Source organism: Megalops cyprinoides, chromosome 1 (genome assembly GCF_013368585.1).
Source record: "Megalops cyprinoides isolate fMegCyp1 chromosome 1, fMegCyp1.pri, whole genome shotgun sequence".
Classification (NCBI taxonomy): Eukaryota; Metazoa; Chordata; class Actinopteri; order Elopiformes; family Megalopidae; genus Megalops; species Megalops cyprinoides.
The window spans coordinates 31,449,838-31,475,791 of NC_050583.1; the positions used below are offsets into that span (position 1 = coordinate 31,449,838).

The following is a 25,954-nucleotide window of genomic DNA, read 5'->3' on the forward strand; positions in this document are numbered from 1 at the left end:
CGCTGTAGTTCTGCTTATTTCCAGTGCCCATATCCTAATTTACTATTTTGGTTACAAAAACCCTGTGTTGCTACACTGAGAATTGCACACATAAGGCCAGTGACTGAACTAAAAATTACTCTGATTACATTTTTAGTATCATCCAAAATGAGTAATATGTTATAAGTCTCATATCAGGGATGCAGGAAGTTCTGAAACTTGCATAGATATCCTGAATAATCGACCGTGGCCCCTGGAGAAAATGACAGGCTTTTTCTGAAGTTCCGTTTAAATTTACAACCACGCGTTTGTTTTGTCTTCAACTGGCCATCTTTCAAAAATGACTTCCTCCTGAATAAATCATTGTGTTGCCTCTTTCATCAGTGAATGCCTTAGCCTTGGACAATCTCTCACCCTCTTCTTGGCTGATTAGCAGACACTTGTATTTCACAGAGATCCTTTCTGTCAGCTCAAATTTATTTGGAATTACTAGTTATCTGTGGGCAATGTGTTCCAACAAAAAATTTAGGATGCTTTCAGTGATACTTTTCAGCAAAGTTTTTCCCCACGGTTTATAGCTGACCATGAAAACTAACACTGCTGTTCAGCGGGAAATGAGGAGCTGAAGGATACTATGTGAAAGAAATTGTACTGACAGCTGATTTTTATCATTCAATGTCTGAAAAAAAGATGTATAATACACGTATACGGTATACCATGTACAATAAATGTGTAACATGTCAAACAATGACTGTCAAAATGTAATTAAGTATAATGTGAGTCACAACACACACACGTAAACACAGGATTAATAATGTTTAGTCCTCTTGACAGGTCTTTACATTGAGACACTGAGCAACAACATATTGATTTATACAGTTATTCACACAGAAAAAATACAAATGACAGACTACTGTCTTGGCTGTGGACTCACACGATCCTTTTTGGCACAACTAACTTGTACATACACAGCACTTTGGTTGGCTGCCTGTAAATAGATGGAGGTCGGGTAGTAACTTTTTCCAGATGTGGCATTTGAGAGGGTGTATATCATTAGGGGGGTCAGCAGCACACTGGTGCTGCTCCCTCTGAACATGGTGAGAACAGCAGCTCCACATCGGATGCATTCTGTTCTCCTGAATCACGGCATTTCCTGTGGGGATTACCGGGTCTGAGGCCAGAGGCTATGCCTTTTTAAAAACACGGGCCCTGTTTGTACAGCCCCGGCTCTGTCGGGAAGCTCCGTTTACATCTCACATGAACAGATATGAGGGGGAGGAGGAGCGGCATCACTCACAGCACAACAGAGCTAATCCCATGAACACTTGCAACGCAATTCTACAGGTCCATCACTCTATTTCCAATCTAGAACTTGGTAAATTACTGCTCTGTCTGTAGTGACTGCTCTCACCCTTCACTACAGTGTCTATACAGCATGTGCCACAATGGAGATGCGTGTGATCTGTTTTTCTCTTGATTAACATTGTTATTACTGCAGCATACTGATCAAAAAGAGATAGATGAAGAGACCTGGGTTTGCTACTTGGGAATTTATTGTGGATTAAACTCAAATGTTATTGCCCATTGTCATTTCAGATGCAAGACCACTGCCCTCTGGTGGAGATAACACTGCACATTTGAAATTCTCATATATGTTTTATTCAACCAAGCTGAATCTTTTTTTCCTGAAGCCCAGAAAATGTTCCCTCCCTTTGCAAAACATACTTCAAATCCTGTAAAGATGTACAAATGTTTGTCAAAGGTGTATGAATCTGCCTGAATAATAATCAATTATGTTCAATCAATCTTGTTGTCCAAAGCAACAAGAAAAAATATCACCGTTTAAAATGGTTTTGTTTCTTGATTCACAACTGTCCAAAAACAGAACAACAACCAACCTACATACAATTGAATATTTTTAATTAGGAAAATTGCAGAGTATTAATGGTTCATATAGCAAATCATACTCTGTTATCAAAGTAAATTAGTGGTGTCCATCTGAAAGCAGCATGTCAAGGTTTTAATCATACAGAATCATGTTAGTCTCTCTTTATTATTATTGTTATAGGTTATTTAATGCTGAAGAAAAGCTTATTTACATTTAAGATGTATATTGTTATTGAAGTTGCAAGATGTGAATAGTGCTCTCATAACTAGCAGTGTTCCAGTGCATTACCCAATCAGAGAGCAAACTCCTAAACAGCTCCTAAAATGGTGAAAACATCCACAAGAGATGCATTTTGTTGTAAAACCCTGTGCATACCAGCTGTTAAACACAAGATTTACTGCTAAGAGAGACAAAGCATAACTTCCATATATGAGGGAATGCATACAGTATATGGCAAGATTACAAACTGTAGACTCAATGTTTTATAGTGAATGATCTCACATAGCGCTGCTTTGCCTGTTGGAGCTTCTGATGGTGGAAAACACTCTTTTTTTTAGAGATTACTGGCATCTCCACAATATTCTTTTGAATTAAGCAATGCCACACAGCCTTCATGAGGGCGTCTCTTCAGCATTCCATGGACAACAGCATGAGCTGTGGGGACTTCCAATGAATTTCCATAAAGTATGAGATCAGGAAAGTGCAGAAGATTTGTCTCATCTATTCTATCAGCCAGCTAAGACAGTCAGTGTACAGGAGGCCTCAGTCCAAGCAATCTATTTTGGTTTATGATTTCCCACCTTCCTGTAACTTGTCACTGCCTTTGTAAGTATTGCCTCAGGGCTTGGCTGAAGAAATAGACCAATCACAGAGGCCCACAAATATCCAAGTGGGTTAGCAAGTAAGCACCACATAATTCATGAGAATAATTTATGAAATTTTCCAAAACTCCCGTTTCCCAAAACTACTGTTTCCTTTCTTGGCACTGTAAATGCACCCCATATTTGTTTAAAAGAGAACAATACTGAGCCTTGTTTGAAAGGAAGGAAAGCTGTAAAAATGGTGGCCTTGCTAATGATTCAGATTTCATATCTTATGTAAAAGTGTGACAGAAAGTGGCTTTTCCTTTGGACATGCAGTAAGACCAGAGACGTTTGTGTGTCTGCAGTCTTCATATTTAGACAAGATTACTGGACCAAACAAATATCTCGCAACTTCATAACAGATCCCAAGTTTCAGATCAAGACGTTTCAGTCATTTGTTTCAAACCATAAGTGTGCAAGCAGGGTTTTTATCACTGATATCTAATGTCACTTTTTACTGCAATTTAACTGCACTGTTTTTCTTACAAGTCCTAAAGCGGGTAATAAACATTAGCTTTGTACACCAAAGTTTCTGGGTCTCTATTTCAAAAGATCAGGTGCTGGAAAATTTGCATTACAAATAAATTACTGGAAACTCTTTCACTATCAAATGACTCAAAGTTGCAATACTTGGTCTGTTTCCTCCATTTGTTAAAAAGCAACATACTTAAAAATGAAGTGATCCACTCAAGGTATGCTTTTCTAGATTTGCAGTTTAACTGTGTACTTCAGCAAATATCTAAACTAACCTTTGGCATTTGCAGGGCACTTAAACATCAATTTATCACACTCTGATAACAGCTGTGCCTGTGTTTAAACTCAGATGGGCGGATGTTCCTTCTCAGCTGAATGTTTCGCTTTAACTTCCCTCAATGCTGTTACAGACAAACCGGTCTAAATGTTTTCTACAACATCAATTGTTTTAAAATTGTGATATTTGCTTGTTGGCATAAAAGTTGCAAAAAGCAGTCTTCCCAGATATCACATATTTAAAATTGATTAATGCCTGTATATTTGTACATTTCATTCTTAACATGATTTATTTTAATGGATGGAAGATTAAACACACACAATGGTAATGAAACATTAAAGGCCACCTCAGTTTCTGAGAAAATGATATGTGTTGTTGAGATATCACTGCATTTGTATTGTGCAGAACAGTGAAAACATAACATAAAAATAGATGAGTTTCCCATGACAAAACAGAACACAGTTTATTTAGGTCAGTGTCTTCATTTGCATAGACAAAACAATACCATCATTAAGAGACACAAGATAAATCCAGGCATTGAAATGAATGGGTTAATGTTACGGCTGAGTAAGTGGGTTGATTTAAGATTGTGTTCACACTAAAGGATGAACTTAATTTAATGGCACTTGTTCATTGAAGGCTTTCGTAAGATGAGTGGTTAGAAAAGGAGAAAATAACCTATAATTTATTTGACCAGCTAAACTAATTTGATCTTCAAATGATGTATTGTTGTATAATAAATGGGACTTCCTCTTCTCAGTTCTTAATAAAAATGCCATACATATATGCAAATTAGTACACAAAGACTCATCAGCGTATTCGTGATTAAAATGGTCATTAGTGACATAAGAATTCTTCTCACTTATTTTTAAGCTCATTAAGTAGAATGTAATTATGAATGGATATTGTTTGTTTAGAGAACAATATAACTATAGAGAAAAGCTCAGCAATATGATCAGAATGCATGAAAGTATGACAACATAAACCACAGGGACCATGTTTTGACTGGATGAACAAAACACATATTGCAATGCAATGCTAAAATCGACTGCATGGTTTGTCTTTGGTTCTGTAAAACTAAACAACTCCATTGTGGTTCATTCCTATTAAATGTAATTGCAATGTAATTTGTAGGCTACTTAAAATGGAGAAACACCAGTGGTACTTACCTGTGTACGGTACACTGACCTCAGGTGGTTGAAATTACTGAAACAACTGTTTAAGAAGGTGAAGGCAAACTCATTGCGATACAAGGCTAGACTACATTAATGTATTTCTGTTTTTAATGAATTAATTGCATAATTATCTGGGATATATACTACTAAGGCACTTCTCTCTCTACACATAGTAGGCTACCAATATTTATCATGCTTAGTGTACTTCGATGGTTGAGCAATTAAGGTAATTTCAGTGAAAGTGATGGTTTTAATGTTATTTGCGTTGTCACACTTCCTTATCCAAGGATATGTTGGATAAGGAAGTGTAACCCCGCAGAGCCGAAAGTTAACCTGCTTGGCCATTAGCTTAAAAGCAGACGTTACGCCAAACAATTTGGTGTTCCTGTCGTTGGGATGGGTTGATATGGACCCAGATCAAACGACGTCATATAGCCTACTACAGATTAATGCATCTATGTAGCGACAGCTTTAACCTTACGATAGTCAACAAGCAGGTGACCTTGCCCATTTCGCAGTCATGAGACGCATGCTTCAAAGTTAATGCCATTCGTTTTCTCGCCGTAAGTGTGGAAATGTTGTGGTGGCTGTGGAAAAAACCTGTGACGTACCATACAGTTCCTTGCACAACAAATCATATGGTCATTTAAATTGCAGTGCGATGTCATACACTGATTTATCAATAGTCTACAGATGTGTACATTTTACAAATCCACACATCAAAACAGAAAGTTGGTTAATGAACATAATCTACAAATCCACACATCAAAACAGAAAGGTGGTTAATGAACATAATCATGGAACGTCGGAACTGGAGAAATCGAGACAATCAAACACGACTGCAGGATTGAATGCGCAATCATCAGTTTCGAAAGTTTGGTAGATACTAACCAGCAAGTTCAAACTCCACCCATGTAGGCTACGTCAGATAGAAACCTTTTCAGGTGTCATTTCAGTTTCAGTGCGTTTGATGATTGCTTTCCCTGCCACTAGCCTACAGTGCCTTGTCCTCCGTTTGCTGTCGCCTTTTGTTTTATGCGTCTGGAGCTGTTTTGGTTGTTGTTAGACGCCACTGTCGGACCTCACAAATTGGATGTCCGCGACGCTCCTCAACTTTGAAAACTTGTTTTTTCGTTCGCTTTGTCGCCGGTAAACACCTCTCCTGGAAAGGATGGCTGCGGTGAAAGCACTGCAGCAGTGGTGTAAAATTCAGTGTGATGGATATCGAGATGTGGCTATCACCAATATGACAACGTCCTTCAGAGACGGACTGGCTTTCTGTGCGCTTATCCACAAGCACAGACCGGACCTCATGTAAGGGATTCGCCTCTACAGTGTCTAGCCCACAGATGCATGCCGTTGGAAGGTGTTAACGTAGCTAGCGAGCTAACTGGTTTTAGTAGCACAATGTTTCAAATTTATATACCACCAGTTATGCGTCAAACTCGTATAGCATTGGTTAATGTCGGGAAAAAAAGAACAACAAATATGGTGTTCCACGGCATTTTATATGGGTGAATGCTGCCGCACGGTTGCTTGAAGTTATGTGTTATACAGCTGGCGTAGCTATCTGGTTAGCTACATACTAACGGACAGCTAATTGGTTAACTAGCTGCTTGCGGCCAAAAGAACAAGCTAGCTGCCAATTTAAAACTTGTCGATACATGTAGTTGCAGTAGACCACTGCTTGGAACCAACGTGATTACTTTTCTTAAAAAAAAAAAAAGAAAAAGAAAAAGAATTGCTCCAGTTAATGTGCAGCAGTGAACTTGTGCTTTAGTTAAGCATTCGTGTGGTGTTGTAGCCTTGTGTTTCATACAGTTTGAAAGGGATCGTGTGGGGGCAGTGGTTTGTTGGGACAGTAGTCTCTGGAGTTGTGTTGTGCAGTTGTTGGGGAACCGGTTTGCTCATTATTATTGGCATAACACTAGTGAAGATGAAATTAGATTTCCGATTAGAAAAATTTGGATTAGAAATGTCTGCTGTTCGTTTACTAATTTGAGTTTAGGTGCCAAGTTGCACTGCCAGAACAAAGTTCATTATTTGGGCAAGTATTCGAAGTATAAATCCCTCAAGCTGTTACACATTAAGTGCAGTGGAACAACTTCGCTTCTATTCAGTAAACAGTTTGCTCTTTAGATTGGCAGAAAGAACTATCCAAAAGATTTTTTTCTGTATCCAAAAGAATATGGTGACCTTAAAAGAATGGAAATTTGGTTGGATGAAGGATAAATTTGGTTTCAACAGTGGCCCTGTAAAAGGCATGTAAACACATTGACTTAATTTGAGAACAGGTCACTATTTATGTGATTGTTTAGTCTGATAGCTTTTGTGACGTCTTGCATTTTAGTCAGAATTTACAGTAAATGTACAGTGTACTTTAATTTCGGGAAATTCTGAAGGAGTGCAGTTTAAGACCTTTCCCAAAAGTGGTTATATTGACTCAGACCTGTGTGTAATTGGTTCTAATTGGCAACAGATGTGTGTTGTAGGCGTTACAGCTGTCAGCCCCTGAGATGCCAAGTCATTCAGATAGGCCCTCATTAAGACGAGTGTCTAAAGGAATCTCGCGTCCATGACAATGTAGTGTAGTATCGCAGCGGTCCCCGCTAAAGCTTCAAGGGGCGTGATGTTTTGTTTCCATATTTTAGGCTAATTGCTTGGATTCGGTGGGAACCTCAACATCTTATTGTCAACAGCAGGAAAGCGCTCAGCATTGATTAGGAAAGGTGATGATGAGAGGTGAAGTCCACAGTTGGAGCATTTGGGTTACATTCACATAGTTTTGGATTTCCAATCATCACGTTAATTAGGCGCATACAATATATGACGTAAAATGTGATTGTACCGATAAAACATTGCGGGTTTGCTCAGGGGGTTTCCTGGAGAAGGCCAAGGATGATTTACTGTTTTCTTCGTCATTCCATTCACTTCCTGCTTGATTTAACTTGAAACGGTCCAGCTGCTTGGATACACAATAAATGATTTACTTCTAAGCACACAGCATTCCCACTGACATACTTTGTCTATGGAAAGGAAGTAGAAAATAGTCAAAATAGAATTAGAATATTGTCAGAACACAATGTATAATAATTTGATTGTTCAGAATTCTTTGTTGTCTAAAGCAGAAAAGCAAGATGGGGATTCAGAGCTAGGTGATTTGGTCCACTGAAAAACTGTTCTATATTTCACGTAAGTTTATCAGTTTGACAGTTTGATAAGGTGAGTTGGTATGACTGAAATTCTGGTATAAATCACACTAGATAATACAAGGTGTTGATAGTTATGGGCCTTCTTTTTGGTTGTATTTTGTCATTCTTTGTGATTGTTAACTGAGTGTTACATATCTTACAGCTGTACAATTATGGCCGCAAATGGCTCATTGGTTCTCTACTTGTTGCTGAGAGAAATTTGAAGAAAGTATACTAATTTCTCACAATTTAGCAGATATCATAAGTTTGAGTTGTTTAGGTCACAGTATAGGCCTGTTTGTGAAAAGCCTGATAGCTCTTCCTTTAATGATGTGTCAGTTACAGTCATGTATACAGACAAAAAATGCCAAAATGTTCCTTGATGCACATGGCGCTCACTGGTTAGGCTTAGGCTTGGACTATTACCATTTCACAAAAAGAACCCTGACCATGGTGATGAGGGATGGAATGAGGGACCTCAACATTACCACAAGCCAAGGTATAGATGGCATAACTTAAAATCTTTCAACCTGATGTTAAATTTCCTTTTTTCTGCTTTTTCCCCCAGAGACTATGACTCCCTCAGTAAGGAAAATGTCTACCATAACAACGAGTTGGTAAGAAAGATACACTGTTTTGAAATCTTACAAAATGAAGTGACAGTAACAACTCAAGTTATTTTATAACCATTTTCCTTAACGGGATGTGTATGTATTTATTTTGCTCCATTTTGGTTTCTTTCTAACTTTGAGCAGCACAGACATCACACATTATTGTTACATATCAGAACTTTCAAAGGTCACAGTAGGTCACAGTATGTCACAGTATCAGTGGTCCCACAGCAGTAGCAGTCCCACAACAATGGCATTGTTTTAAATTACGAAATAGTATGCTGTACACTACAAAATCATCTATATATTTTTACACAGTTTACAAGGTGAATACATGGAAAAAACTGGTATTTCCAAATACAAACTAGAGGTGCTTCCTTAAATATAGCTGTGTGGGTGGCATTTAGACATGATTTGTCATATTGAACACCAGGAAGCTGTTGACGTATTTGAAGACAAACCAAATGGTTGAGTTTATTTATAGATTCTATAAGCAGTATTGCATTCTGGGTAGGTTTTTACACAGAGTTTAAGCCAGTGGAAGTTAAATTCCTCATAGGCAAATGACTTGTCCATTGAAAAGTAGTTGACATAGGCCTATTCCTGTTGTTGATGGAAATGGGTAAAATAGTATAAACCCTATTGCCATTTCTATATCCTGTCTAAAATTTAATCTATTTTTGCGTGTACAGTTTAGGGAAATTTTGACCTTCATCAGTAATCCTATAAATTGAAGTTTCTTGTTCAGAATAGAAAATAACATAATGTTAAGTTGCCTTGGTTTGATTAAGCAATAGGCCTAGATAATCCATAAAATACAGTTTGCTTGATAGCCTTGTTTTGTTGCTGGAAAGGCCCAATACTTTCTGTCGCTATTTTTAAGTATGGTATGTGTCATCATATTTCATTATATTATTCTATAATTTTAAACATGAACAATGTCACTTCTGATAGTGATGAAATCCTCTTTTGTGGTACTTTCTGTTTTTGGGTGCATGAAAGAAGCCTAATCCTGGTGTTCAGCTATACGGCATCATTTGGTATCCCTCTGAACAAAGTTTTTAGCTGAAAATGCACACTGTTCCTTATACTGCCAGGCTGTTGCTGGCATTGTTGAAATAAATATGTAATTTATTATATTTAAAGCTGCTCAGCTATGTGATTTAACATTTTTTAAATCATTTATAGTTTTTAGCATTAATTTTTCACCCAGCTCATCAATCACCCAGCTCATACTCCCTTCTTTGAGCTTTGATTACACAGTGTGAGAACTTGCCCTTGGTATGTAGCTTTTGGCATGTGGCCTTATGGAAATATCTAACTTTTTAGGTAGGGTTTTGTACATATGTATATACTCTACTCTCAGATCAGCTTTGTGTGCTCAGCGTTTTGCACTCATAAGTGACATTTCCACAACACTCATTGTGTGGAACCAACAAGTGTCTGATCAGTTGGATACAACCTGATACAACTCAACAGCGCACAAATCGCACCAGAAATGACCAAATCTCATTATCCTGAACAACACCCATGCTTGTGTACAGGGTCCCTTTTTCACTGTCAGGAAATAAACATGCATTTTATAATGGTAAATTTTGTTGTTACTAACCCTTACTTTTAGTATCTCAACCTTTATAGCTGAGTACTTCTGTCTGCTTGGTTTTGTTTGAGACTAATTTTCAATGAAACAGTAATGAGGAATGTGAAGACATTTGGAATACTTTGTAAGTTTCATTTTCATAAATTATGTTCTCTGTTAATTGCAAACATATTGGAGAATGTTTTATGTACTGGAGTTTATAATGGGTGGAACTGCTTGGGGGTTTCCCAGATAACACATGGAGCTGAAATGACGAAGCTGGTTGTTGTTTGACCATTTCAAAACCGAAGCACAAGTTGGCCTGACGTCAGTAAACAGTTCTCCTAGGAGTCAGATGAATGTGATAACGGGTTGCAGCATGTGGTGTCTGCGAGTTTTGTAATCCTCAAGATGTGTTTGCTTCTTTGGAAATAACCTATACATGTACTGAACTGGCAGCACTCCTTGTTGCCCTCTATGAAATTAATGTCATGGTTTATTGCCTACCTGTATTTCCTGTTCATGTCAGTACAGGGCAAAGCTGAACTTGAACAGCGTTAAAGCTGTTCCACAGTCCCAGACCTGTGAAGCAGCTTCAGCATGAAGCAGACCTTTAAACTGCAATTGGTCATTGGATACTGCTGAAACAGTAGCAGCTCTCAAATTTTTTTGGCATCATAGCACCATTGGTTCCTGTTGTAGGTTTTACATTCCTTGTCTTTACTGGGGTTATAGAGTTCAAAATGTCAATCGCACACGCAGGAAATAGAGGAAATGCTGCAAGTGGATGTGCATCAGTACCATGAGCAGTTCTGTTTTTTTATTATTTTTTTTTTTTTAAGTAAGGTTTTTCTGTTTTCTACTATTGCTGCATAGGGGAGAGCCAGTTGAAAGAGGAACCCATAGCATGATAATGTTAGAAGTATCATCATAATTGTTATTGTTGTAGACAATCATACACAGACTCACAAGTGCATTCAAAATCACTGAATTAAAATGGAAGAGTAGTCATAATGAGTAGTCATTTAACAGCTGATTTACAAACCTTAATACCTTAACATGCCATTTAAACATTTAATTAGTGTCTTAATTAGGGCTGCATTAATTGTTTAAAACTGGTTTGTTGAGCATTGAGCTCTATGTTGAGCATTGAAAATGATGAAAAACACTTTCTCCGCTGACATTATCCGAGCATTATTAAACATGCAAAACGTAAAATTCTATCTGTCTGTCTATATCCACACACACACACACACACACACACACACACACACACACACACACATACATACACACACATTGACAAAATGTTAACATGGTTCTGAGAATATACGGCAAAATCAAATTACTACTTGACTTGGCTTAAAACTGGCTGGAATGTAATTTACTTTATTCCCCAAAAATATCATATCAGTGATATCACTTGCTTTTGTCATATCACTTGCTTTTGAGAAATAAGTTGCTCATGTAGGAAGCCAGCAACTACTACTACTTTGTAAAGTTATGTCTATGAAATACACTGGCTAGTTAGCAAATCCAACAATTTGATAATTTCAGTCTCTCTTCTTACCTTATGTAGACTCTACCTAAGCAGAGTTAAGCCAATTATGGATCCATTTCATAAAAGCGATATGGTGCTCAAACCTGTGGTACATCATGAATATCAAATCAACTAGATTTGATATCTGAATTAAAATGCCTAAAAATAAATGTATGCGTATATATGTGTATAATATTCACATTGAAAAATACAATATACAAAGAAAGTGAAAACATTTATATATTTTTGGGTTTGACATATGAAAATGGTGTCATGTAAATAGCTGAAAAGTATAACGGAATATTCTATCACACTGTTGTGCCTCACTGCTTATTGGACACAGTTTTCACACAATGGAAGAAAAGCTATGAAATGGTAAAGGAAATGTTGGTATTCATAGTTGTAATATAAAGTCAGTACACATTTTTGGCATCATCTGACTTGCCTAGTAGCAATGAAATTGTGTTTTGGCTGAAGAGTTAATAATCTTCATTGTCCCAGCTCTTTGTTGAAAGTTACAACACACTCTTTGGGTCAACTCTTAGGTATGAATTTAAAGACGTCTGCCCATTGTCAAGAGTTACACTGGGACGTTATATGAGTATTGACCCTAGCCTCTATTCTGTGACATGAACACCATCCACACTTTATGGTCAGTTAGTTTGCTTTGTCATTACGGTTTTTTGTTGGAATGTAAGATTATACATTGAGTGCTGTTACACTATATTTATGTAGGTTTAAAAAGTAATAATCATAGATTTAGACCCATTGTGTAAGCAGTTACACTCAACAGGCTGCCTAGACAAGGGTGCTCCTTTTATTGCATAATAACTGTATAATTTTATACATTTAAAGTGTCTTTTATAGTCCCAACCTCCCGACAAGGATGACTACCACCCACTCTGGTCAGAAACTGCTACTCTGCTAGTGATATCCTTAAACGCATATTTAACCATGAGCTTATAATAATAGGTGTTGGCTGCCTTTAGTTCAGCTGATCAGGTTTTTTTTTTTTCCAGAAGCATTGCTGTGTGAGAGAGGTTGTTTGTTGGCAGGCCTCATAGCCACACACAGTACTTCCACTTCACAGCAGCTTAGTGAATGTAGTCTTTTGCAGATGCCAGACAGGGGTGAGACAACCAGATTGATTGAATGGGCCAAGTTCTACTGTCCCTTCCTCCTTTGAAGACAGGAAATATTTTATTACACGTGGAAACTGACTGACTCAGTTTCCTCTGGCTAGTGTCCTTATTTGCTTCCTAACAGCTTTGCTGTTGCAATGAAGCTGTTGTAATTGACATTTCATGATATGCTAAAGTGCCTTACGAGTAGACACAAAATGGAAGAAGCAGCACAGCCACCAAGTCTGTGGCCAGCAGCCATGCCAACCTGTAGTTTTCCTTTGCTAGATTGCTGAAAGCAAGTGGGGCTTTGGTCAGTACTTGGATGGGAGACCACTGAAGAAAACCATTTTGCTGCTGGAAATGATATTGTTATGACTTACCGAGTAGTCTTATCTCCTGATGAAACGACCAATGGCAGGGACCCTGTGCTGTAGGAGATGACATCTTTTGCATGAGATGTTAACTCAAAGGTTCAGACTCAAAGTGGGCATTCTGGAGACAAACACTGGAGATATTGTTTCTGAGGTTATGAATGTTGTTAAACTACTCTGTACTGTAATTAGGTAACATTGTTTTATTTTTAAGGGTTTTCACAGCAACCAGTACAGCTTGCTTGTAGGGCATGGTGGAATTTCTAAAAGATGGCTTGTATGCTAAGAACCTCGCTTCAGGTGCTCTTGTAGTGCAGGGGCTTAGAGGTGAGAAGCAGTGACAGAAAGGAGTAGCATATCAGGTTGTACTGTTTAGGGCCCATACTCAACTAAACTGGACACTTAAGTTTCCTTTTAAAGAAATCATTGTGCAGTTTTCTTGTCCTGATTTTTAAGGTGCTGACCAAAAATGTTGTATCCTGTTTTCATTTCTGAATTCTCTGATGTTGTCAAAGAATGATTTTGGAAGTCCTCACAGAGTCAATATATGCCAGGTTTCTACTGACCTGCTGTTCCCCTAAACACATTTTAAAAATACATTTTTTATGTACTGTATTTCATTGTGGTACACATTGTAATATACACAAAATTGTCCATTGGTTCATGCAGTAGTTCAGCAGAGCAGTTTAGAGCCAGCATTGGAACTGTAATGTAAATGTAGTGCGCACCATTCATGCTTGCCAGTTTGTTGGTCCCGATTAACATCTGTGATTCTACCCTTCAATGTCACAGTTGTTACCTCTCTGTGTTATTTATAACTACAGGTACCATTATTCCCTTTTTATCTTAAGTATTTATATATTAAGGATGTATACTGTGGGGAAGTATTGTTAAAAACATTTCCTGCTTAGTACTGTGAAAAGAAACAAACTGTCTCTTGTCATTTGGCATAACTTTGGATCAGGACACTTGGCTTACGGATGGGGGAAATGCTACATTGAATTATTAGTCTTTATTTGCTGTACGTGTATTCATAATTTATCATATGAGTATAACTGGGAAAATATGACTTATGATTTATTATCTTATTGTGATTTCTTTTGATTTACTACAAAAGTGATTTTTCCATTAAAATGGATTGTTCCTTGCAGTGAGGACCTGGAATTCTGAATCTGTTTATAGTTTTAATTTATGCATTCATTAGTTTCTTTGTTAGTTTGTTCCATTATAAAGTTATAAAGGCTGGGCTGGCATGTGTAGATAGTTGTTTCACTTGGGTTACACCAATACATACATTCCTGTTCTTTTGCTGCAAAATCCACCTCATCAGCCATCCCTATCAGAAACATATTGGCTAACCACAGCTATTAAATTTGACATAAGTTGGACTGGTGCTAAGGTAAGACAGATAGCTACTTGCTAAAATATCACAGCCAGAAGGTGTCTCTAAGAATTCTAACTCATACCTAGGAGTGTGGTCCTTCTCTTGACTAAGACCTCCCACCCACCGTACGTCAGATCTGTATACAAGAAAGAAGCACCATCCACTGCTGTGTTTTTGTTTTAGTTCCTCGAAATTAGGAACGGAAACGAAATAAGTGTCAGAATTTCCTCCTTGATCTTAAGATGTGAGCACATTCACACAATAGCCAGTGACCTCACTCATATATTTAAAAACATGTGTGGTTGTTGGCAGCACAAAAAAGTTGACAGTGTTCTCAGCTCAACAGGACTTAGAGTTAGACTTGCAAAGCCATAATTGGGCGCATTAGAACATCACACACAACTAAAATAGGTCAGTTGAAATTTCAGCTATACTGTGTAAAAATTTCAAAGGAAGTGCTCCTGCCTCTTTGACATTTTTGTTAGGTTTCAGCCAGTGGTCTCTGGTACCCAGCATTTCCCTTCTGTAACCATAACACTACAGTGCTTGCAAAATTATACAACTCTTGATGTAGTTGAGATCCAGTGTTTTAGTAATATGGACTCCCTCTTCCTCATCCGCCGTCAAAGATTCACACACAACTGCCTGGTTAAATGTAAGCAGCTTTTTCAGGCACATCACAAAACTGTTATCACCTTTCTTTGTCTTCCTCCATGGCCAGTGAAACCAAGGAAATGTGCTGTTCATTACCTAATCACTTGAGATCATTCAGGCTTTCTGAGTGTGAGGCCATTTTCAGTTTGTTTTTCTAATCTATTTCGGGAAACCATTCATTTTGTGATCTGTGGATGCCGTTAATTAGGCAGCTGCTGCTGAACTCCATGGAAAAAGCCAGTAAGTCACAAAAATGTCACGCAAGGCATTCTGACTTTCCTCACTTTTATATGGTTGAAGTCTGATGTTCCGTTTTATTTTTGACAAAATGTTCTGGAAATTACATGCACTAATTTGTCCGTGAGGACAATTTGACATGAAACAACTGGAATATGTAGCCTAAGACCTGTCATTTCAGAACGGGTTTCATTTCTGGAAGGCTTTTGAAACATGGCATCACAAGGGAGAAAAGTCAAGTGTGAATAACATTAAAAATAAATATCCATCCTGCTGAATGGTATTATATGTATGTGGTTGTATATTTTTAAACATGCCTTTTTCTTCCTTGTACATGAAAGAATGTGATAAAGGTCCATCCCTTTGCTCTATGGGGAGTGAGCGAGCTGATATTCACCCCAGCGGCTGGTGTTTGTGTTGCAGGCATTTCGTGTTGCGGAAGAACACCTGGGTATTCCTGCACTCCTGGACGCTGATGACATGGTGGCTCTGAGAGTTCCAGACCGCCTCAGCATCCTCACCTATGTGTCCCAGTATTACAACTACTTCCACGGTCGCTCTCCCAGTAAGCACGCCGCTGTTTACCGTCAGTGTGACCACAGCCATGATGATCTTCATAAGCCACTGACAGAGTCTGTATGTGGGACCCGCGTTTACAGCCGGTTTGGGCTTTAAACACCCTATGTTGTTAATCTCCTTTGGGTTTACCTTATGTGGTTTTGTTCAGTTGTTGATGAATGGGCAGAAACTGTAAACCCAGAGAAATTAAGTGCAGGAATTGAGCCTTGGTTTTTACACTGCATTTGAGGGTGCATAATGGTCCCACTTTCATACACGTTTCACACACTTTTGCCTCCGTTAGGGATTTTAGACTGTGGTCATACTAAACACAAGTGCAAAAGTGCTGCATCCACTCAGCCTAATTGCACTGTTAACGTCAATCATGCTTCGCTTTAAATACCCCAGGGAAAGCTTCTATAGACCTTTACAAGAATCTATTCATTAGGAAAGGACTTGCTGAGCCAGGTCTTCCAGGAGCCTACAGCTGGCCGGCCGAAAGCTTTTAAACTTGATCAATAATTTTGTTTGAAAAGCTTTTCTTCTGAGAAGAAAAGCAACCCAAAGTTGTTTATTAATGAGCACAGACTGTTTTGGATCCCTTTTAATAAAAACAGTTGTCAGAATTTTATGGCCAGCATGTGTTACCCTTTGCTACCAGCCAAGCTGGTAGTTTAAAGCAGCATTTTGGCCTGAGTAATGTTGTGAGGCAGTGCCATGATGCCACACTATGTTAAACTGAACACAGGTGCAAAGGTAAATAGAAGTGATGGGTGGTCTCTGAATAAATAGTACATTTTTTTTTGGGGGGGGGGGGGGTTCCATGTTGACAAGGTCTCTGATGTTCATGTTACCTGAGTCATTGATCAGGAGAGCTCACAGTCTACTCTCTACTACTCTACTCTACTCTCACACTCTACTACTGATGAGCTGAGACTGAATTTTACCAGACAAGTCTCCACAGCGCAGGGCTCAGATGACAAAAAGAGGGATGTCCTTCAGCAGCAAATGACAGTCCATCTGCATTATCAATGACAGGCGAATGCACAATTTCCAATGTTTTATTTGTTTTGTTGTTTGCATGTGCCCTTTCAAACTCAATCTGTTGATTGTTAATGATCAGTTAATGCACACAAGCCTGTCTTGGGTCAAATGGGAGAAAATCTGTGACTATCGGTATGTTTTTTTTTTTTTTTTTTTTTTCCTCAAAACTCCCAATCTAGAAGTGATTTCTCACAGCTATCACTTTCTCAATCAGTTGGGGGCATGGCTGGCATCAAGAGACCAGCAGAGAACTCTACAGAAGAGCCATCTGGGAAGAAGAATCAGCCTGTTATCGCTAAACCATTCCCCTTCAAACCCACCCCTGAGAACCACCCGCCCCCAACTACCTCTGTCACCACCCCCTCAAGACCATCGCCCAAACCAGCCAGAGCTGCCAATCAGGTATGGGCCCTCATCCCTGCCGGTGTTTATGTACACAAACATTGTTCATGTCTGATCTCAAACTCAGCAGGACATGAACTTTAGGCAAATATTACCAAGATTAGGTTTTTTCCATACAAAAAAGTGCAACTTTTCTCACACTGCAGTGTCACCGTGGTAAAGTTGGTGTCAGTAATTTGATCTCTGTACCGCCCTAATTGGGAGTGGAGAGCAAACTCCATTAGCCAAGTTAAATTGGCTGTGCTCTCAGGTTACACATTGTCTTCCTCCTTGAAATGCCCCAGTTCAGCACACCTGTCTGAACAGGCAGTGCCGCAGTGCAATCTGGGTCCCCACCCTCACCCATTCAGCCAGGTATTCCTGTCCAGTCACATTGTGGACATGCCTCCCGTTCATGCAAGAACACCTCTTGCTGTTCTCACAGTGACAACACATTTGAAAATAATTACCCTTTTAAGGGTGTACATGAATTTAAGTACTGCTTATGACATTGGTTGTTCCAACATCACTGGTAGTATTTTGTTTGTTGAAAGTCTTGATTTAAAGTTAATATTTAATCATCTCTCATCAGTGTATTATCAGAATGGTGTTTACACATAAAAGGAAATGGACTACTGTTGTTTACTTAATGTTCACTACCGTATTTTGAACAGTGCTGGTCTGCAATATTGTATTTTTAGAGTTTTTTTTAATGATTTTAACCATTCAGAATTGCATTGAATGGACTGACTACTTGTGTTTAGGAGTTTTAGACGGAGGAGTTATCTGCATCTCCAGCAACAGTTAAACAATAGTCTCATCATGCTTGGGAGTATTTGGGCTCTGTCCATAAATCAAAGAAATGGTTATATGTAAGCTCATCCTTTCTGTTTCACAGCAGTTCCTGTTAGGTTGCTGACTCACTCCAGCACATGATAGCTTGTCACTGACTGGCTTTACTGTATGTCCAGCACATAAGCCTCCAGATGTATCCCCCAGCTGTTCATTTATCCGGGCAGAATCTCTGTATCGTCTGGCAGGATGGACTTTGTATGGAGCTAAGGAGGGTTTTTCACACTTTCCCCCCCAAAGGATAGAAGATAACTGGTCAAACAGCTCTGCTCAGCCAGCACTGAATCGCTCCTTCTGATGCCAGAGGACATACTTTCATTGTTTCCACAGCACTGCTGGGTGTGACACAGGCCTCCATTGTGGCATTGTGTGGAAAAATACAGCTGTATTAAACAATACTAATAGGCAGGCAAATGTCAGGAAGAAATTGTCAGGGTGCAGTTCAGGCAGCACTAAACAATGCACTGCTGTGTTCGGAGTGTGAACTCAAAATGAGAGGGGCATATTAGTTGGAAATGTCTCCTAAATGCCACAATGTTTTATTCACATACCAATATGAAAGAATGTATTTCAGCTGTTGAGCCTGCCCTTGTAGTTTGCAATCAGTCTGTGTAATTTACTGCTTTAATTTTGCAGAGTGTTTAACTGTACTGAGCCTCCGTTCACAGCGACGCTTTGTGCTGGTATTGATTTTTCTCTGCAAACTTGGCAGATAGCCTTTGAGCACCCTCTAGTGTAGAAGGCCTTGATTATTCCAGGGTTTTGAGAATATTCACTTTTGTATTGTTATTTGTCAGTTTATACATTAATATGCTGTTTCACAAATTTTTGAAATTGTGAAGTATATGTTTTTAATGGTTGGCCTTAGTCAAAACTGCTGGAACCATAACTGAGTGATCCCTGTTTTTCTTCCTCAGAAGAAGGGTTTGACTGAGAGCTCTAACAAAACGGGTACACTGAGCAGCACCTGTTCAGTTTGTAGAAATCATGTGCACCTTGTCCAGCGCCACCTGGTGGATGGGAAGCTATATCATAGGAATTGCTTCAAGTAAGACTTTATTTGTGAGATTTTTTTTATTTATAAAGTTGTTTGAAATCACACTGAATATGGATAATATGAATAATAACATATTTTTTCCACATTTCTGATAGGTGTAGTGAATGCTCAAATATCCTCCTCTCTGGAACGTACAAACCTGGGCCGACGCCAGGAACCTTCATCTGCACCACTCACCAGGGCACTCAGATCGGGGGGAAAACCCCATCTAGTGCAAGTGTTCAAAAGAACGGACCGGTCACAGCTAAACTGGGACCCACCTGGCTGGTGACCAAGAATAACAGCAGCTCAACCCCCCGCCCAACCTCTGCACTGTCCTCCCCAGCCGTCACCAACAGGACGCCCAGCAGCCCGACCCCTGCTGCCAAATCTTTGACCCCCTCAGCTCAAAAGAACCAAGCGGCACGCCAGAGGTTCTTCGAGTCAACTCCGTCTGCACAAGACAACCCACCCAACAACAGGTGGTCTGTGGCCACCCCTGAGACCACTGGCAAGGGTAGGGTGCTGCTGAAGGTGGAAGAAGACAAGGACAAAGCTAAGTCTGTGATTACCAAGAAATTGACAGAGGCAAACAGCAACAACAACAACACCGTGTATCATTCAGGACTCAACAGGCCAACAGACAACAGGTGAATTTGCAAAATGAATATTATCCTTGTTATATGAATGAAGTCACATGCCAGGATAACATGCAGTCTTTTGGAGCCCAGTGACACTGTTGGAATAAGTACTGGTGCGTAGGGGGGGCAGTGCAGTAGGGGTTCAGTAAAAGAAGTCTCTACTGCATTGTTACTGGCCAAAAATCCAGCAATCTTGCAATAACAAAGTGGACTAAAATTGCCGTAACACTAATCCACCACAACCACAATACAAAGACACAGTTAAGTGCTCAGCGGTCTATAAAAAATAAATTTGCGTTTATTAGTTACAGAAGTAGAGGGTTTTCCTAATCTAACGATGTAAGTTTATTTTAAACATAAGAATCTCCAAAACGCAGGTCGCAAAGCCTCGCCAGACAGACAGTGTAGCAGTTTGAGTTCACGCTGAAATTGGTCCACTCCTCGAAGTCCAACGACAGGTGTCTCTTGATGTTTCGCCGCACAAAGTTACTAACTACTGAACTGCCAGTTACAGCCTGCGTGTAGACTTTAGCTTAACAGAGTCAGTGAATGTCTTTTCCAAAAGTAAGTGAGCTTATTAAAATTTAACAGAGTCACGTAGTTTTCTGTAATATATAAATCATCAGTCTCTAGGGAATATGTGCCGATGTAGATTATCAGTTTTATAGACTGGCATCTTTTAACTTTTGCTGCTCGGCGACGGTCCATGGCGTCCTCAAATGCTGCATCTTCTAAACACGTTGTCAGGCCATGATTGTAATCCAACTTGTTTTTTCACGACGGTTGTCGGTGCATCCAGCTGTTCTGCATCTTCTAATATGTCTCCTGGCAACGAGATTGGCGTTCTAAATTCCAGCTGCAAAAGAAAACGGAACACACAGCAGCGCCAAAACAGAACGCAGCGGCAGGGAAAATACAAAAGTAAACAGAGGCACGTAACATGCATGAAACCATGGGCTTGAGCTATATCCCCTTCTCAGAAAGATGGGTTTTGCTTTATGTGGTGTAATGAAGTCTATGAAACTCTGCTTTAGTATTCTTTTGGTGGGAAGTAGCAGGACTTGTCGAATCTCAAGTTTTACAAGCTTGCATTTCACTTCATGAAAAATGAACTTCCTCATAGCTCAGTAGAGGTTTACACATAGACTTATACCAGGAATATACAGTACATGCTGACTTGTATTTGCACTGAGGGTAAAGTTCTGGGAGAAAACACAATGTAGAAAGATTTTAAATTACTTCCACTCATGCAGTAATGTACATATTTTCACATTATATACATTACATTATATATCTTAAAGGGACAGTGCTTGGGGTGAGTCCCAGTGTGGGTTTACACTACACAACCCAGGGGGCAGTAGATTACTGCATGTGATAAGCTATCATCATAGCCCTGCAGGTAATGAATATTGCCTCATAGAGGGTCTGATGGAAAAGGAACGTCTCACTGGAAGCAACACTGACCTCATGTGGTAGAAAACAGGGGCTTCTCATTTTGCGCACCTCTGTGAAGCCTTGCAGACAACATTCTGCTGAACTGAATGACAGCTTTTGAGTTTGACTGTAGTCCTAAATGCTGACCTGTCTACTCGTTTGCATGATAATTTTACAAAGTGTAGGGATGAAGGGGCTCGATCTCATTGGTTCTGAAAAAGAGATGGCAAAGGACAATACAGAGGGTCTCATTCCCTTCATGTTGGTTTTGGTTGATACATCAAATAATGTTTGGCCATGCCAGCCTCCATCCTAGAGTAAATATCCTAGCAATGCAAAATGTTGGTTTTGGAACAGTCTTTACCAATTTGGAAAGGCAAAATGATTGTAAATAAGAGACTGCAATGAGCATATATTTGAAGAGGCAAAAGGGTGTGTTGGACAATTGAAACCTTATTTTGTAAATGTATATCGAAATATAAGTATTGCATATGGTACTGCATGTAGATTTGTTGGCATACTTGGTTATAAAAGCCGGAATATTTTTAAAAACTTGTGGTGGTTGTAAGCTGTGGTTTCATACTGAGAGTGAGCTGCCTAAAGATGTGGTTTAGAGAGGGAGAGTGAGATGTGTGAAGATGGAGAGAGATGAAAGGTAGCTGAGGCTTGCTCATTTCTTGCTGCTTGGATGTGAACATAGTCACTGCATAACTTCCTCAGCACTTCAGGGACCCGGGCTGTTTTGAGCTGTAATCTGGTAAGCCCTTTTAATACCAGGCATCACAGACCAGATTTAGGAGGGATTTCTTACCAAATCTTAATTAGTAACTTTGTTTGTGAATGAACAATCAAGGGTTACTCTAAACCTAAGTGCAGTGTTCCTTCTTATCTCTCTCCTTTAATGTGCAAAGCAGCCTGTTGGTAGTGATATTATTGTCCACCCCCACTCTGCATCTGTTCATTGCCTGCTGCTGGGAATGAATGTGCAGGTTGCTCTCTTTTAGGTGTTATATTAGCTTACCTTTATTTCGTTTATTTTTTTTTTTTTTTTAATTAACGGTTTCTGAAATGGCTTGCAGGCTGAAGTTTTATTTCGTCTGGGGGTTTGTGTTTTGGAAATTTGACAAAAGCCGGTGTCATGTCAGCAGTTTTTGCCAAAATACCAATAAACAAATGAAAAAAGGGATTTATTTGTAACTCAGCTTTGAGAGATTCAAGGAAAAGCATTGAAAATCTCTATTTAAAGACTGACAAATTACACAGGAATTCCCGAGGTCTGATGTTGGTTTTTATTAGGTTCATATCTGGGTGTTTGGACACTTGCTGCTTTGGCAGCTTCATTCTAAGCTGTTTGTTGCTGATGTCTGACTTGTGTACGTAATTGGAAAATTTGCTGCAGGTATGGGAATAAACCTGCTGAAGCCCCCAGCTGGGAGAGGGATCAGAAGAGCCCTGGCCTGGGAGGACTGAAGCCGGTCGAACCCTCGCCTCGTGTCAACACAGCAACAGCCACCACAGGGCCACTCTGGATGAAGACCAATAGCAAGGAGGCTCCTAGACCACAGAGTACCTTCTCCTCAAACATCAAAGGTAAGATTTATATTTGCAGATTCCTGAAGGTAATCAGAGCTAAGGTGATGACCAAGATAACTGCAGTAAACTGCAGCAAAGCAACTGAATGGTTAACCTTTACGCAAGTGTAGGGATCATGTTCTTTTGTAATGTGTATAATCATAATTTTCTGGTAAGCAAAAGCCTGTGTTTCCCCCAAATTTACTCTTATATTTTTCTTATGCAACAGATCTCAATAGCTCGGAGTCTCCAGCAGATTGGCGCTCTAAACTGAAGCCTGTTTCTAAGGGACCAAAGTAAGTAGTTTTCATTCATATTTCTGACACTTCTAACTCACTTTAGGGTAAGAGGGCATGGTCACATGGGTGAAAACGAAAAGACGACAGCAACTTCAGGTCTAGAGAGCTCACAGTCAGGCCTTGTGTGCCTTCATCCTCCAGCCGGTTGTGCCCTCCCGCTTCGCCCATCTCTGTAATGATTGACTGGCTGAGAGTTCAGCCACTGTCCCTCTCCCCGATCCATACAAGACCCACGGAGTGCCGCATCTGAGCCTACCCCTAATGCAACACCAAACCAGTACATTGAGTTCCCCCGATGACCTTTGTCCTGTAGCTCCGTTTTGAACCCCCCTAAATTCCAGAGGTGAGAGAGCGGTGTGACGCTGTTGTCCATTCAGGGGTCCTGCTGCAGCTGAAGACGGGCCATTATCTCCTGACGTTGTGCCTCTGTTTTCTCCTGCAGGACCACAGAGTCTAAAGAACCTTCATTCACCATAGAGACAAAGAAGATTTTGGCCCCCTCAAAGCCCACACCCAGCGGCCCTGCCCCCACTCAGCCCCAGAAGCCCACTGGGCTCTCCATCAGCACCCCTCCCACCACACTCGGCAATCAAAGAGCACTGTCTCCCAAGCCCTCGCACAATGGGTCTGAAAGTTGTGGTAAGGCCTCACTCTCCTCGGTGCCTCTATCACCACCACAGTAGTTCTATTGCTCTTTGGTGATAAGGCAGCATGGCATGAAAGCTTTCATATAACCTTTTCTTTCATGCGCTGCACTACAGCTTAGCAGCAAATGAGCTCCAACAGGGTATGTAAATGATGGGCGATGCCAGTGAGCGCTGTTGTTTATTTATTGCCGCCTGTGGCCTGGTAGAAACCTCGCTGCAAGAGCATAAAAGCTCCTCTTAAAGGGAACTGGCTTTTCACAGCTCTGACAGTGTGCACTCAGTAGAAGCTGATTTGGAGGTGTTGTTTCAGTGGAATGTTGGCAAGGCAGTCTCTCTGTCTCTCTGGTGACAGACAGGCAGACAGACAGCTACTAAAGCAAACCAATGTTACATATATAACATTACTGTACTGGCATTTTGGAGACACTCTTATCCTGAGAGAAATAGGTACTTAGGTTACAGTTTTACATGTTACCCATCTAAACAGCTGGATATTTACTGAGGCAATTGTAGGTCAGGTACCTTGCCCAAGGGTACAACAGCAGTGGCCCAGTGGGGAATCGCAGTGGCAACCTTTTGGTTACAAGCCCTGTTCGTTACCACTACACCACACTGCTGCCTACCTGTCTGTATTTCCATACCATTGAAGTGTATGGTCCACACATTGTATGGCATTACCCAACTGAACTTTGCATAAAAGCTTTATCACCCTCTTTCAAAAATCAGTGCCTTAAATTCTGTTCTGAAAGGTAATGATCTATCTTGGTCACCTAGACCAGTTATAGACGCCTTGTATTATCCAGTCTGGTTTCCTGGAAGTGAGACCTTTTTTAATTGAGCCTGAATGTGGAACTTTATGAATGATGCAATAAAGGCAGCGATCGGTTTTTCCATTAGAACTAATTTATTCATCTGTCTTTTTAAGGCTTTAAAAATGGGAAGGGTTCATCATCCACGAATGCCTCCCAGCCTGAAGTGAAGTCACCCAAGGTAAGTTTTTAACATATTAATTATACTGCAGTGTGCTACATGACTAGCTGATGTGTGTGTATATGAGGGGGGTGGGTAAAATTGGCAGGAGCTTATTTAGAGCGGTGTAGATAAAGCAGCCTGGGGACAATATTATCTTTAGATAAAATGCACAGGAGACAAAACCTTGAAAGAATTAATTAAATTGGCGTCAACAAGATGTACAGTTCTCCATGAAGTGTCTTTTTTTCCCCATGACTGGTACTTTACCTTCCTGCAGGGTTTTTACATATTATGGTAATACATCTGAAAAATTAATTTACAGGCCACAAGTTGCAAATTTGTCATCTATGGTTCTGTTGGAAAAAAGCACAAAACTGAGCATATCAAAGGCAAATGTGTAATTCCATCAGAAGGAAAAGCTGGCTTTTCAAAGAAGAGGAAGGATGTTTTCATTATCATTATTATTATTTATTTACTTTGTATTTATACAGTTAAACTGAAATGTGTGTTTGTGGTCAAGTCCAAAAACTCCCAATGAAATGCAGTAGGATAGGCCATTATGTATATATAGTATACCTTAATTAAAATATAATTTTTTTTTTTAGACCAAGCCAGACTACATCCCTAAGGAAGACATCCTGAAAGAACTGAAGGATATTGAGAACAATCTGAATGATTTAGAGAAGAAAGGGATAGAGATGGAGAAACAGCTTCGTCTCTGTGAGCAAGGTAAGAGGTTGGGGAAAAAAAAAACACATGGCCACCCCCTTTCTAACCCCCCCAATGCGCACACACACACACACACACACACACACACACACACACACACACACACACACCCCTTCACTTTCCTCCCCATCTCCACAGCCAGCTCCTTGATTGCTGACTGACTGGAGCTGACAATAAGACAAGGGGCGCCCTTCGTCCAGGGAGAGAGATTTGCATTAGGGGATGCGTTTTACACAGGCGCTGTCACACTTTAATATCGACATATATACACAGCATTCAGCCGGGTGATTACTGTGTTGTGCTTTGGATCTCAAGCAATACATTACCACACGGGCTGGGACACCAGGAAATGAGTTGAGACCTCGGAGGACGGTGGGATGTGGATAGGCTGACCTGATCATCAAGTAAAAATGTCCTCAGCGTTTTGAGTTTTAGAAGCTGA

General features: G+C 39.9%; 1 protein-coding gene across 2 annotated transcripts in view; it reads left to right on the top strand.

The window, feature by feature from the left end:
* Nucleotides 1-5,633: 5,633 nt before the first annotated feature.
* micall2b (mical-like 2b) overlaps nt 5,634-25,954 on the top strand; it is a 63,956-nt gene continuing 43,635 nt past the window's right edge. For both annotated transcript variants that reach the window (XM_036543499.1, XM_036543507.1), the window contains exons 1-11: nt 5,634-5,970; nt 8,416-8,464; nt 15,771-15,912; nt 17,164-17,351; nt 19,100-19,230; nt 19,335-19,868; nt 22,693-22,883; nt 23,095-23,161; nt 23,607-23,803; nt 24,737-24,801; nt 25,389-25,512. In XM_036543499.1, the coding sequence (XP_036399392.1) occupies nt 5,828-5,970; nt 8,416-8,464; nt 15,771-15,912; nt 17,164-17,351; nt 19,100-19,230; nt 19,335-19,868; nt 22,693-22,883; nt 23,095-23,161; nt 23,607-23,803; nt 24,737-24,801; nt 25,389-25,512 (1,831 nt within the window). In that variant the 5' untranslated portion in view covers nt 5,634-5,827. The remainder of the gene's footprint in view (nt 5,971-8,415; nt 8,465-15,770; nt 15,913-17,163; nt 17,352-19,099; nt 19,231-19,334; nt 19,869-22,692; nt 22,884-23,094; nt 23,162-23,606; nt 23,804-24,736; nt 24,802-25,388; nt 25,513-25,954) is intronic.